At 40.0% G+C, this 13,763-nt stretch overlaps 1 protein-coding gene across 2 annotated transcripts in view; it reads left to right on the forward strand.

Annotated features, from left to right (window-relative positions):
* The window catches only part of LOC138599714 (chemokine-like protein TAFA-5), a 156,569-nt gene that overhangs the window by 131,383 nt on the left and 11,423 nt on the right, over positions 1-13,763 (forward strand). For both annotated transcript variants that reach the window (XM_069671469.1, XM_069671470.1), the window contains exon 3: positions 7,307-7,434. In XM_069671469.1, coding sequence (XP_069527570.1) covers positions 7,307-7,434 — 128 coding nt within the window. The remainder of the gene's footprint in view (positions 1-7,306; positions 7,435-13,763) is intronic.

Below are 13,763 nucleotides of genomic sequence, written 5' to 3' on the forward strand. Positions count from 1 at the left end.
ACAATGTTAAATAGGATTACACTCATTTTACTTGTCAGTTAAGCTTTTAGCTCTTTTAGCCTTATGTAGGAAAATAATTCAGCCATAATGTGTTTAAAATATGACTGTTAGGGAAAAGATGAGCAGACAGATTGATAACAAAGAAGTGCATGATGATAAAGAAGTAGTTTGAGAAGTTTCTTCTGGTGTTGATACTTTTACTTCACTGTGAAACTGGGTCACTTGAAATCCAAATCTAACCTAGCAGCTGGCATCATCCACAACTGGGCCGGTGGTTGCTTTGGGCTTTGGGCAAACATGTATCTTGCCCACACAATCAAAAGTTAAGAGAAATGTGGTGGAAGTGGTACAGGGATGGAGATAATACAACAGAAAACAGTATCACTTTTGTAAGCCAGTAGCACAACCACATACTTGTTAGCTGACAACCTAAACAACAATGATGGCCTAAAGGGCAAAGGTCAAACAAGCGCATTTTAGAATGGGAAGTGTTCTAGTTTCCGTTTGTGGTGACTTTGTAGTCAGAGTAATCATGTATCACCAGTCTGCAGTGTATGCAGGCAAAACAGTGACAGCAACAGCAAGCAGAATGTAATCCGCCGCAATGACGTCCCGGCTCCCATCAGGGGTCATCTGACAACGATTCCGCTTCTTATTAATCTCTATAAACAGACATCTGCATGTTAGTTCAGCTAACTATCCGTTCTAGATCAAAAATCCAACTTGAGACAAATTGGCTTGACGTTGTCACAAAAGCTGTGAAGTATTCAGATTTCCCGACTTCATTGAATGCACATGAATGATCTTCTCCTCTCGAGGTCAGACCTAACAAAACTTGCATTTTTCCTTTTACAAATTTGCATCATGATGTTATTCCAGCAAACTCAAAGTGATAATCTTGAAGATTTTCATGTAAATAAATGTCTGTTAACTCACTATCTATCACCGTATGAGGTAACACAATGGTGATTGAGCCTATGGCCCATTGATGAAAGCTTTTGCATTTGCAGTATATAGTACAATGATGGACTGGGCGTCTGTGGCGACATTCGTGGAAAAAAAATCACAATTGGTGCCCAGTTAGTGACGCGTTTTCCATCATCCAGCAGTGGTTGGTCTGCCAGAGAGGGTAGGCGGAGCTAAGTGGATGCATTTAAGGTCTCTGTAAATGTTGCGAGTAAACAGTAATCTACCTTGGCTGAACAAAGAAAGAAAGCTTGATGACTACAGATACAACTTCAAAAATAAATGAAAATCCAAAGAAAAATAAACAAATTTGGCGGTCAGATGAAGGCAAACTGTCTAAAAAGGAATGCGACCGTCAGTAAGGAAAATCACGCGTTACAACCGTGACAAATGGAGCCAGCTTGGGTGAATGAAACAAGAAATGACTGTGCTCATTTTGCTGACATATCTTTTGATCTAAACACACTCTGTTGCTTCTCAAGTTGCTAATTGGACTGTAAACAATGCAGCGCACGGAAAAGGAATGCTGTGTTCAAAATGCCATACATGCTTGCAGTACGTACTGATGTGGCTGAAATGTAGTATGTAGTATGCAAACAAAAGCAAAATGTGCAGTATGCCAAAAATACCCGGATGTCGTACTGATTCTGAGAAAATCTCCAGTATGCATTGGACCAGTCTACCCCGCCTACTGTATCCCACAATGCAAAGCGCTGGAACATCACAGTGGCAGTTGAAATGACGGACAGCAGCAGCATTTCAGCAGAAGGGGGCGCTATAGCTGACAGAACAGACTGAGAGACATGGAGGTTTTACGTTGTCAGACTTTAGCCAATGGGTTCAGAGATTGCTACAGAACAGACTGACAGACAGGGAGGTTTTACATGAGCTGTGTATCAAAGTTTTGTGTCCAAACCTGCTGTCTGGTGTGTCTGGAAGCATTAGTTTTAACTGGTGAGACAAAATGTGTTAACTAAAAACAAAATCTGAAAGATACTAACATTCTGTTCAAAGCTAAAGGGAGCTATAAAGTTGGATGATAAGTGTTTGAGGGTTTGTCACAGCTAACAAAATCTTTCACATTAGTCATCTGATCCATTAATGAGATAAAAAAAAAGATTGATAAGAGCAGCTTTAAGTTGTGGTGTAATAACTGTGATGAATTAAGGATGTTAGCAGCACAGATCTCTGTGATTCATTTCTCCAGGCAGATGGAAATCTGTTTTGTCAACATGAGATTCTGTGCGGTTCCATTCTTGAATGTTACATCATTCATCTGATACAGCTGTGATAACTTAGTTATCAACAGCAGCTTAAGCAGTGCTGTGTTATGCATATGCATAGAGAAGAACTTGTATAACAGCATTAATTACCTTATTAATTTTATTTACCTGACAGCGCTATACGTCTTCATCAGCTGAGGGTCACTCCGCTGGATGGTAATTCAGGGGCGAAACCAACCATTCACCTGTTTGTGAATTGTGTAAGTGACCTTGCTGACAACATTTATTAGATACATTTACAGTTGTGGATGAATAAGTAAGAAAGGGTAAAAAATCTAACAACACTTGCAGAGCACAGGATATCACATCTCATTTCTTCCATTTACCTTAGTAAAGTTCAATTAGTACCTGCTTTACACCCTCTCTCCTATACAACACTCAATGCCACTGAGCTAGTGCTGGTTTTTGATACAGATTCAGAGCTGAAAATGGAAATTCGTCTTTGTTACTGGCAGATTTCACAGAATACATCAGTACCAACTATGCAAATGACATCGTACAAATAATAAATAAATATATGATAAAATGTTAAAAGGCCCAAAAAGGTTCTTTAAAAGTAAAAGACAAGGGCTAGCAGAGTCACATTGTGCATGTGTGTTGTGGGTAGTTCTTAAAGGGACACTTGTTGAAATGAAAGATTTCTTAAGGATATTAAGTGCGTGGCTTAAAGGCAACATCCGATATGCCTACAGAGAAGTTAGGTAGCGCCAATAAAAACTTTTTTGAAAGTTGCAGCCTCTGAAAGTTCACAATATTTTTGCTTGAGTGTAAGGTTTCTATACCATAAAATGATGAGATAAGAACATGCGTCAATTATCAGTTACACTGAGGGAAACTCAAACTTTATTTTGTCACAGCACCTTGTTACATTTCGGGTCTAAAAGGGTTGATAATGTCTTAACAGTTGGTGGTTTTGTTTGTGCTTAATCGCAACAATGATGAAATTGTCTGCATTCATAATTAAGTTTCATCACTGTAGCTAAAATGCACCTCTTTATTTGTCTTTTATGTATTTATGGGGAAAAGCAGTTGCCCTAGAAGGCTTCCCTGAGAAGTTCCTGTAGTTAGAAGCCAGACGTGATCTTACCACATCTGATGGCAAACATTTTTGATAGATGTTTTGAATTGCCCTTATAGAAGTTGGGCTGAAAAGCCAGACATTAACAAGAGGGAGGTGAGAATCAAATCATAGCCCCTACCTGCCTTGCCAATAGCTGTATTATATGGGCAGGCTTTTTTAGATTGTTGGTTTGGGCAATTCACAAAATTTGTCACAACTCCCTGCAAACCCAATGAAAAAAACCCATAGGGTCTAACATTCAGACATTCCAAGACTATTGCTAAGCATTTCTGATAACCAAGAAATAGAAAGCTAACAATTAGCTTTATTGGTTAACTGTAAAGGATCCATAACAATGACTTGGGGTTGAATGGGCCTATGTATGTTCAGCAGAGTGCTATTTCTAACTTGTGTAGCTAATCTTGAAGAAAAGTTAATTGCCTACGACACTGAATATTTTTGAGCAGTTTAAAAGTGCCCACTTGTAATCCCTCACTTTACCCCAGAGTGAAAACACTCAAGACACACATGACATGAATGCTTTTGTGTTGTTAGCCTTGAGGCAAAATGTAGTATTGCTATGTAATTCCTCCTCAAGTAGCATGTCAACAAAGTGCACTCACTAATAAAATGCTTAACATTTGTGTCAAATTCACTCTCACTGTTTACTGTGCTGACAGTGTGTTCATTGTACTTTCATTATTTAGCCATGTAGTGCTTAAGAAGGTATACATATTTCATGAATTGATTGAAATATAGATATTGTTTATGGTGAGAGATATTAGCATTGGGTACAGTGCGCTCTGATGATCTATATGCATGGTTATGACAGCTACTGAAGGTGCCCTTAGAGCAAATTTATAGATATGGAACTGAGCACAATTCCCTTATGTTTTATAATAGAGCTAGCATGCCACGAATGCCATAGCAAAATAATATGATGTATGCATGGCCTATAATTCATTCTGGGATTCATAGCTTCCCATTAGAAAATGCTATTTTCCATCCATAAATGCATATGAATATCAGCATAAATGAATGTACCTGTCTGCCTTTATCTAACCCATATTTTGTAATGGTCATGAATGTTATCTAGATATGCTTATCCTTTGCTTTGTCTTCATCCTCTTTATCTCAGTTCATCTTTTTTCCATTTTTGTGGTTCTGATTTACATATTCAGGTAGACCTGTGCTGCTTAAGGGCTGTGATCAGACACCTTATCTTTCTCATTAAACAAAAAAAGCACCTCATTACACCATGTACATAATAATTATAATCATTCTGAAATTATTTTTCCTCCATCAGCCAGAATTTTCATGAGTGCAGGTGAAAATAACCTTTGTTTAAAAAGGTATGGCAACAATGAAATCTCCACAGGGTACCTTTAATGTCTTGGAAGTGGGTAGAAGATTGTTTTTGTATTTTGAGTTATGGCCTCATTCTGGATGTTTTTATGTAGTCAAGAGCTGATATTTTATTATAGAGGCACTTTTTCATAAGCCACAGGTTTAATGCAAATCTGTGATCCTTTGACATTTTCTTTCAAACGCTCATTTATGATTCATCCTTGTTGCTTTTCATGGAAACAGATAACTGCTTATATAATGTTGCTTACACAATGTTGGCTTAGTTCAATGCTGTTTGAGCACAATACATTTATTGATATTATTGACATCTGACCATTAGATTGAAGGAATGATCCAAAGCCATGTGTTTTTGTCTTCGGACATACCCTAATTGTCCTCTCAGATCACTAAAACCAGCTCTCCCAGAAGTAGTTTATTTGTAATAAGTAATTTATGTAATGATATTTACCACTATTAACTGTATAAAGGGACATTGTACTGCCTCAAGCTTTTCAGTCTTTTTACAAGTGTTTTAGCACCTCCAATTGGTGGTTTTGTTGGAGCAGGAAGTTGGGTGTCTACACAGGAAGTAGTTTTACCTGAAGGCAGCCATTTTCTCCTCATGCAGACCGAAGAGCAGACACGTATCTCATCTGTTGCCATCCTTTCATTTAAGCTTTCGAAAGCATCATCTGTAAGTTTCTGTGTTATGTAACCCACATATTCTAATCATATCTGGTGATATTTGTGAGGAGAATGCTTTTGTGAACTTTGTTGGACATGTTATTGCTGAGATGTAACGTGTGTTTGGAGCTACACTGGCTAAAACAGAATATATGGTAGTCTGCTGTGAGAACTAGGTTTTATGTAATGTGGAAGTTCATTATTATAGTTGAATACAAATTTATAGTCGAAATTTCGATTTTCATTCCACTGCTGAACTGTTTCTAATTTCTACAGTTTTTTAGAGTTTTCTACAGTTTCACTCTTGATTCACCAAGATTATTCCTTTCTTCTGCATTTATTGGACGTTTGGCTTGCTGTTAAATTGTGTTGCCACATAATGAGATCAGTATAGTTATCACACTTTGTCATGCAACACGTAGAGAACGTTTAGGTTTGGTTTCTTGTTTTCTCTTGAACACCAACTGGAATCCCTGAAGCTTGATGTTTCAGCGTTAAAGGGGCCATATCTTTTGAATGGATACTTATATTTTTCATGGGTTTCACATTTTGGGGTGTTCATTGTTCACAAACAAACTGCATAATTCAGTGTTTTACCAGAATTAAATTTTTAAAAGAGGTAGCCTCTGAAATGGCCGTCTATGTAGAACCTTGCTTTCGCTGAAATCGACCAATCGTCATTCACCGTCATTCACCTCAGGCTGCCAACTTACCATTTCACTACCTCCTTGGAACTCCTGAGTGGCTGCACTTGCTCTAGTGTATCGTCCTTCCAGTCAGGGTCAGATTCTGGCTCGTACGAATAACCGATCCTAGAGCAGCCATGTTTTCTACAACATTGGAGTGACAGCACAGTGCGGCCACACGTTTGCGATCCCACATGGGGGAGGGATTACACGGTCTCTCCAAATACTGTCAGCCAATCGTGGCTAAGGTCTAACCTTTGAATGGCAAAACGGCTGAGGCTCTGAAAAATAATTAAATTAGAATATGTAAACAATTTTTAAAATGAAACAAACTTTACCAACGTAATTCAAAAACACATTGATTGCATAGCCAAAATATGTCCCCTTTAATCCAATCCAATCTAATCCAAGCTTTACATTTGTGTGTTTTTATTAGTTATATCTACGCCTAAACATAAATATATGAATAATATATCCTTTAATTATTGTTTTTTCCTTTCCTAATGGTTACTACGATCACAGATTTAGAGGCGAATGGCACGGAAACTGTTTAAAGATTAGAAGTTCTGGGTTTTAAAAAGCTTCTGTAGTGTTCACATTTGCAAGGTCTCCATAAATACTTTCAATGGATAAGATAATTTAATAAAAGACGTATAAGTGTTGTACAAGCAAAGAAGAACATTGCAGTATTTTTTCAGATTTTTGATGAACATTTAATGTCAATACTTTTTAAAAACTTGATCTAAAAGTGGATTTACAGGTCTAAGAAAGTGTCACCCTTGTTGAAATGTTGCAGCATGCAAGTGCTATAAGCTCACTCGATATAATATGTGGTGTATGATTTTATTTACCTGACTGCTCTCTCCATCTCTCTCCATCTGTCTGATTCCCTCCATCTTTCCCTCATCTCTCACTGTCATCCGCTGCTCTCATATCTCTCAATTGTCTCTTTACTTCATTGCTCTCCATCCACCAATCTCTCTCCCAATCCATCCCTCTACATCTCTACATCTCTACATCTTTTTACTCCATTTATATGTATTTCAAACATTTTTTGCAAATCTGCTCCTTTCCATCATTTTCCATCGTGTTAAATCTTTGCTGGTATCTGTCATACTCCATCTGTCACCCCCCTCCCCCCCCAACCCACTCTCTCTATTTTAATCTGTACATCTCTGCATCCACCTCTCTCAATCTTTTCTCTTCATCTGTTTATTCCTCACATCTTTTTTTCTCACCTCTGTGACAGTTCTTTCTCCCATTTTTGTTTTTCTCTGCAGCTGGTATTGTTCGGAAAAAGCAGTGGTGTGAGATGGTGCCATGCTTGGAGGACGAAGGCTGTGACCTGTTAGTCAATAAATCTGGCTGGACTTGTACACAGCCTGGAGGCCGAGTCAAAACCACCACGGTGAGTTCAGGCTCCCCCAGGTTACACAATCCACTCACAGACCAGTAGGTGTTCGCAAAATCTGAGCACTTACTGCACCAGTGGCACTGAGAACAGCATGACTCTAAGAGCTGAAAATGAAGCCTTTGCATGGAAAATCAATAGTGGTGTGAATTAAAAAATGTAATGTAATCTTTGTTAATGAAACAATTATGATTAAACTGTTTTTCTCGCTAGACATATCTGTTTAGATGCTGTTTTAACAAGATGAATCTTTGTGCCGGATTATAAAAACACTCTGAATATTGGCTCTCATAAAACACTCTGACCCACAGTAATATATACAGTATGAAAGCCTACTTGGAGCACTGCTTTTGGCTGCTGATTTTGTGCCTTCACATACCTTCTTTAAACCAGCAACATTTTGTAACTTTTGTTTTGATTTGGCAGCATATGAATAACAATTGATTGATGTATGCTTTGAGGGATGCAAGAAATTCAATGCTGCTGAAGCCGCACTTTTCCATCCATCCACCCTTTATCTACACCACTTATCCTGTTCAGGGTCCCAGCTGTCATTGGGCGAGAGGCGGGGTCCAGGGTGACTCATAGAGACACTTAGAGACACACAGAGACAGACAATCTTTCACACTCACACCTACGGGCAATTTCGAGTCACCAATGAACCTAATGAGCATGTCTTTAGATTGTGTGTGGAAGCCAAGAGTACACGAAAGGGAACCCACGCATGCACTGGTAGAACATGCAAATGCTACACATAAAGGCCCACGAACCTGGATTCGAACCAGGAACCTTCAAGCTGTGAGGCGACAGTGCTAACCACTGCACCACTGGCAGCCCGACCTGTAGTTCGTGGTGGCATACTTAAGTTGAACGTTTAATGATTATTGCAGATAGTGTGCGTTTGCAAACTATCAGCTATTCTGATTCTAAGTCCAAACCAATGACTGTATATATAGATGGATGACGCACCTCCATCTGCTCTCATTGTACGAAATTGATGCCAAAATAGCCCCCGTGATCGGCGCTACCATTTTGCGCTGGTGACGTCATTTGGAGCCAGAGCTGCACAGTAGAGACCGGCGGATGGAGCCGCCGTAGCCACTTCCACGAACCAAAACACACACTTAACTTACCGAAAAAACAGCAAGGATCCCACACGCCGGCAGCAGAACAGCTTCTTTGTGTTGGTCTGAAATGATCTGTTCACAGATACGGGAACTTCAATGACTGTTGTGATTGTTTTAGTTACTTTTCTCTCTCACTGATCCTCCTCTACTCTGCTAATCCGGAACAGATCGGCTGCAGGAGCCATATTTCTCAACAAAGCTGTCAATCATCCTTTTTACAGCATCAAATAACTAATTAAAAATAAACTTGTCAGAAAAATGAACACTTGGATGTAAATCAGCAGGATAAGAACTAACTGTAATGACAGAAACCATGTTTGAGAAAAATGTATTTGTCGTGTATTTTAATTTTGTAGTTTGACTCATATCCCATCTGTTAACATGGAGGAGGTGGGCTTTATTAGCTATACTGCAGCCAGTCAGCAGGGGGTGCTCGAAATGTTTTTGCTTCACTTTTAGGGAGCTGTCACGTCTTCCATCTTTTTATACAGTCTGTGGTCCAAAACCTGTCAAGCGGGTAAAGTCAAGGAAGAGTCACTCTGTTTTTTTTAGATCATTTTTATTTAAAAGACAGCTTAATTGTAAACTAATTTGCTAGCAAGCAAGGAATAACAAGTCAACACAACTTTGGGCCAATAGGGAATCAGATTTGGGTCAATATTATAGAAAAAAACTCGAATTTTAGAGAAAAACTCACCCAACCAAAAAAAAAAATAATCTCAAAAGTAAAACTTATACTTTGCAATCAAATTATTTGTGTTATGAGTTGTGTCCCAATCCAGGGGCTGCATCCTTCGAAGAACGTATTTGAAGGCGGATTGCGTTACAGCAGTGCATCAAAGGCTGGCCTTTTTCGAAGGCTTCTTCAGATGCAGCCGACAGATGCATCCTCCTTGCCCCTGGCCACAAAGGATGCATCGGATGTATCCTTTGTGGCCCAACATACCCCAAGGCTCAATTCAAACAAGATGGTGGACTCTTAACTTACAGAGGAATACACTTAGAATTTAAACGTTTTTGGGTTTAACTCAAAAACATTTAACTTTTAAAAATGTTAAAACGAAAGGGGCATTGTAACAAATTACCTTTAAAGTAATAAGTTAGGTTACGTGACGTTAGTTATGATAGCTAGTTAGCCAGCTAGCTACAGGTTGCTAGGCGACAAGAGCTGCGTTTGGTGATGCAAGGGTAAGGGTGGGAACCGCTGGTGATGCAAACTGGAAGACCTCCATAGACCAGACCGTCTCATTTCGGTTCGGCCTTAGCGGTACACACAAGCTATGAACGACTCATCCTTTGTAGCCCGTGTCCTTCGAAGGATGCAGCCCCTGATTTGAGACACGGCTATTGTGTAAACTATTAGTCTTTTTCACTTTTGGTTACAGTTCCCTCTGCTTCCTTCTCAATTATCAGACATCTGCTGTCACTGACAGCTGTGTGGGGGTTTTTTTCTCTCAAATTTCTTTTTCCGTTTGAGATTCAGAAAGTTTTGTTTGATAATATTGACACAAATCTGATACCATTTTCCACTGGCCATATCTGATCATTTGAGGGTCACCCCTGAATACATTACTTAATTTACAAGATAGTGAAGCTGCATGCTGCTGCTGGAAACAACGCTGATAAGTGCACAATCAAAAAACTTGTGGGCCGTACACCCGAAACAAAGACGCTAGGTTACATCACTGAGAGCGCCAACCTTTCACATTATGCATCGGATCATTTGACCCATTGTTAATATTGGCAAGTGAAGCTTTAAACAGCCCACTCAGGAGAATCTTGGATAATACAAGAAACTGAATTAACCGTCTTTTCTTCTTGGTTAAATAAACTATACTTAAAGTGCTATTTACCATTTCAGCTAGATCGCACCATCTCCAACTGTTCCCATTTTGCTGTGCTATTGGCCAGCCTGCATATTGTCAGCCACAAGTACATTGGGAAGAGCAGAAAACCAGTTAAGCATTCACTTCACAATCCCTTGAATATGTTTCTCTCCCGCCCTCCTCATCTTCAGCTCATCGCCACAAACTGTACGCCGCTTGTTTACTTCCTCGTCTCCAGCAATTAGCTTGAATTAGGGACGCTCTTAATGTTAATGATGGCAGCAGATGGGGAGCCACTGCTTGTATTTGCTAAGATTCCGCCCATTCATTTACCCGCCCGTCCTTCATACACTATCTCCAGCTCTCCAAGCCTCCTCCTCTCCACTTCACCTCCAACAAACACACACCTTCCTATCCTCTTATGTCCTCCCACTGCTTTCAACCCCCCGCCTGCTTTACAAGACACGTAAACACTGTTGCTCTTCCGCCTGTATGCGCAGTCTATAGTGTGGCAATTAAAGAGGTCTCAGTTGAGAAACGTGTTACACAACACACATGCACAACACAGCTGCCCTATCTGTGAATGTCAATGGGTGAACACCGAGGACCAGTGGGGCATCATTAATGCATCTGTCATGATTTAGTCATCAGCTGAGTAACTTGTTTATGCCTTTCTGCTGTAAGACAAACACACATATACAAACACACACACAGAATGCTGAACCGAGATGATGTGGTTTTTTATATCAGTCAGATGAGGCCCCTCTGCTCCTAACGTGTTGTGATTCGTGTGCGTCTTGCATCGGCCTGACAGCAACTTGAATATACCTACCGAGGTGACAGTCGTTGCATGTTCCATCTATAATGTAATTTGTTATCTGGGCAGGCAGATAGCCCACACACACACACACACACACACACACACACACACACACACACACACTCACAGGTAACATAAAGCTGGATCCATTTATTATATTTGACAGATATAAGAGCCTGTGTTTGTGTGTGTGTTGGAGGGGATTTGAGTATGCAAATTAGGTGGTCACTGTGTGTTCAAAGGCAATGCATGTCAAGTCTTACGCTTGTGTTAACATGCACTTTTGATGTAAGTCTGTGTGTGTGTGTGTGTGTGTGTGTGTGTGTGTGTGTGTGTGTGTGTTTAAAAGCTTGCATATTCATAGTTATGCATATGTGGCCCTTTACGCTCTGGCCTACTTGTACATTTCATATTCCGCTTAGGATGTCAGTCAATGTACCTCACATCGGCTTTACCCTGACAATATGCGGGACGTGACAGGTATTTCTTGCTTGCTTCATTGGCTACTTTAAGCCTGGTGACAGCTAGTCAAATGGCTGGACAGCTCTGTGCACTCATCTGTGCCGGTCTGTGTGCGCGTGTGTGCGTGTTTAAGAAGCTTTTACTGTCAGGGATTCTAATAACAAGCAACAAGCTGACTTGGGTCATTGTTTAAAACTCTTCTTAAAATACTCATTTATGTGATGGATGAAATGGCCGAATGCGACTGCTCCCTTGAAAGTTAAGGAGAATCGGGGAGATTTAGGACATTGCTGCACAACCGTGCATGTTACCGGAAATTGCCCAAAACGCATTAAAGTTTGAGGCCAGTTCTCCGAATCAAAAATTGCATGAAGCTCTTGTTATCTGCAGGCCCAAGGGAGAATCCTGCGCAAAAACAAAACAAACAATTTACTCCTCAGCCTCCCTCTGGTTCACTTTGAATAAATGGCCCCTTCCCTGAGGCTTTTCAAGGTTAAACCCCAAACTGCAGCTGACCCAATATTGCCGTAGGACGACTGTTGGCTGTGCACAGTCCAGTGACCATGTCCGACCTGTCTGTCAGGTGTTTGTGCGAAAACATCAATGCAGACAAACAAACACGTCCCTGGGGGCATTTGACTAAGCCAAGACAATCTGACTCAGCCCCATAGTCCCATAAAGGGCTACTTTGGACAAATGTCAGGAGGCGGTTTGCGTGTGTTGGTCAAATGTTTGAGAGTTTGTGTTTTCTCTGTCGAACAAGAGGGAGATAGTTGTTCAGCACAACACTGTGACCTCATCTACCTTTAGTTGCCAGCACAGCTCAGTACGAGCTACGAGGCAGATTAAAAGAATGCTGTGTGCTCTCCTCTTCAAAATCACTTTGTTGTTTCATTTGCTTAACCTCTGCTTACCTTCTTCCTTTGTCTTTTTGTTCACATTTTCTCCCTCCCTTCCTCCCTGTCTCTCACTCTCTCTCCTCCTCTCTCCATACATTTATCTAAGTCGGACCGCGCTTGAAGTGTACATGTTGTTTCTGTCAATAAAAACACAGTATGGATTTTTCCACAGCCAGCTCCAGAACAAACATATGAAGATTGATATATGCTTGGCTTATTGTTGACAGTGACGTTTTGAGTGAGGTTACTTTTATTAGCAGCTCGCAACTACCGCAGCTGAAAAGGACACGTATCAAACAGAGGTGCACTTGTGAAGCACATCATTTATTTCAGTATCACGCTTTTACAGTGACAAGTTTCTCCTCTAAAGGACTGACCTATCAAAAAATGGAACTCCTTAGATGGGCCATATCAAGCTCTAAGACTATAAATGACCTCCTTCGGTTCACTTAACTGTATTAATGCAACAATAAAATGCACTCCATGTCCATCAGTAACCACTTTATTTTATTTCACTTTTATCTCAGTACATAAAACTGCATTTCTGCCAAAATGCATGTCTTATTGCGACCTTTATGAACATAGAGAGAATAAATATTCACTTACGGAAATATACTGGCCAGAAGTGCAGCAAAACATAATGTTACTAAATGTTCAAGAGTTCTGGCATCTTTCACTCTGTGCTCTGATAACAGTTGAGCAGGCTTGTTATTTTGCAGAACCTCGGTCAACTTTACCCTTTCTTGTTAACTTTAGGATATGCTATCCGCTACAGGCTCATCTATATTAAAAGGAAAACCAAACTTTGAAAATGGACAAAATAAAAGCCTTAAAGTGTCTCATAGAACCAAAAACTTCAGAGCAAAAATAAAGGAATTCACCATATTCACACAGCAGCCATTTTTTTCTGACGTCATGCTCAAAGTGCGAAGCTCAAAGCTGCTGTAATATTGTACTACTGTGCTACAGGTTGTACGTCATATATTTGTCAGTGTTGGCCAAGCTACTTATGAATTAATGTAATGAGCTAAGCTACCAGCTACTCTACATTAAAGTTAGCTTCACTGTACTGAAGCCACCCCTCAGAGAAATGTAGCAAGCTAAGCTACAGCAACACAGCAAAAGCTAGCTACTTTAAAGCTATTTTCATTTGAAATTCTACAATACAATAGTATTTTTATTTGGGCCACTC

This window comes from Semicossyphus pulcher, unplaced genomic scaffold (genome assembly GCF_022749685.1).
Source record: "Semicossyphus pulcher isolate SPU_LCO1_2020_fin unplaced genomic scaffold, fSemPul1.0.p SCAF_20, whole genome shotgun sequence".
Classification (NCBI taxonomy): Eukaryota; Metazoa; Chordata; class Actinopteri; order Labriformes; family Labridae; genus Semicossyphus; species Semicossyphus pulcher.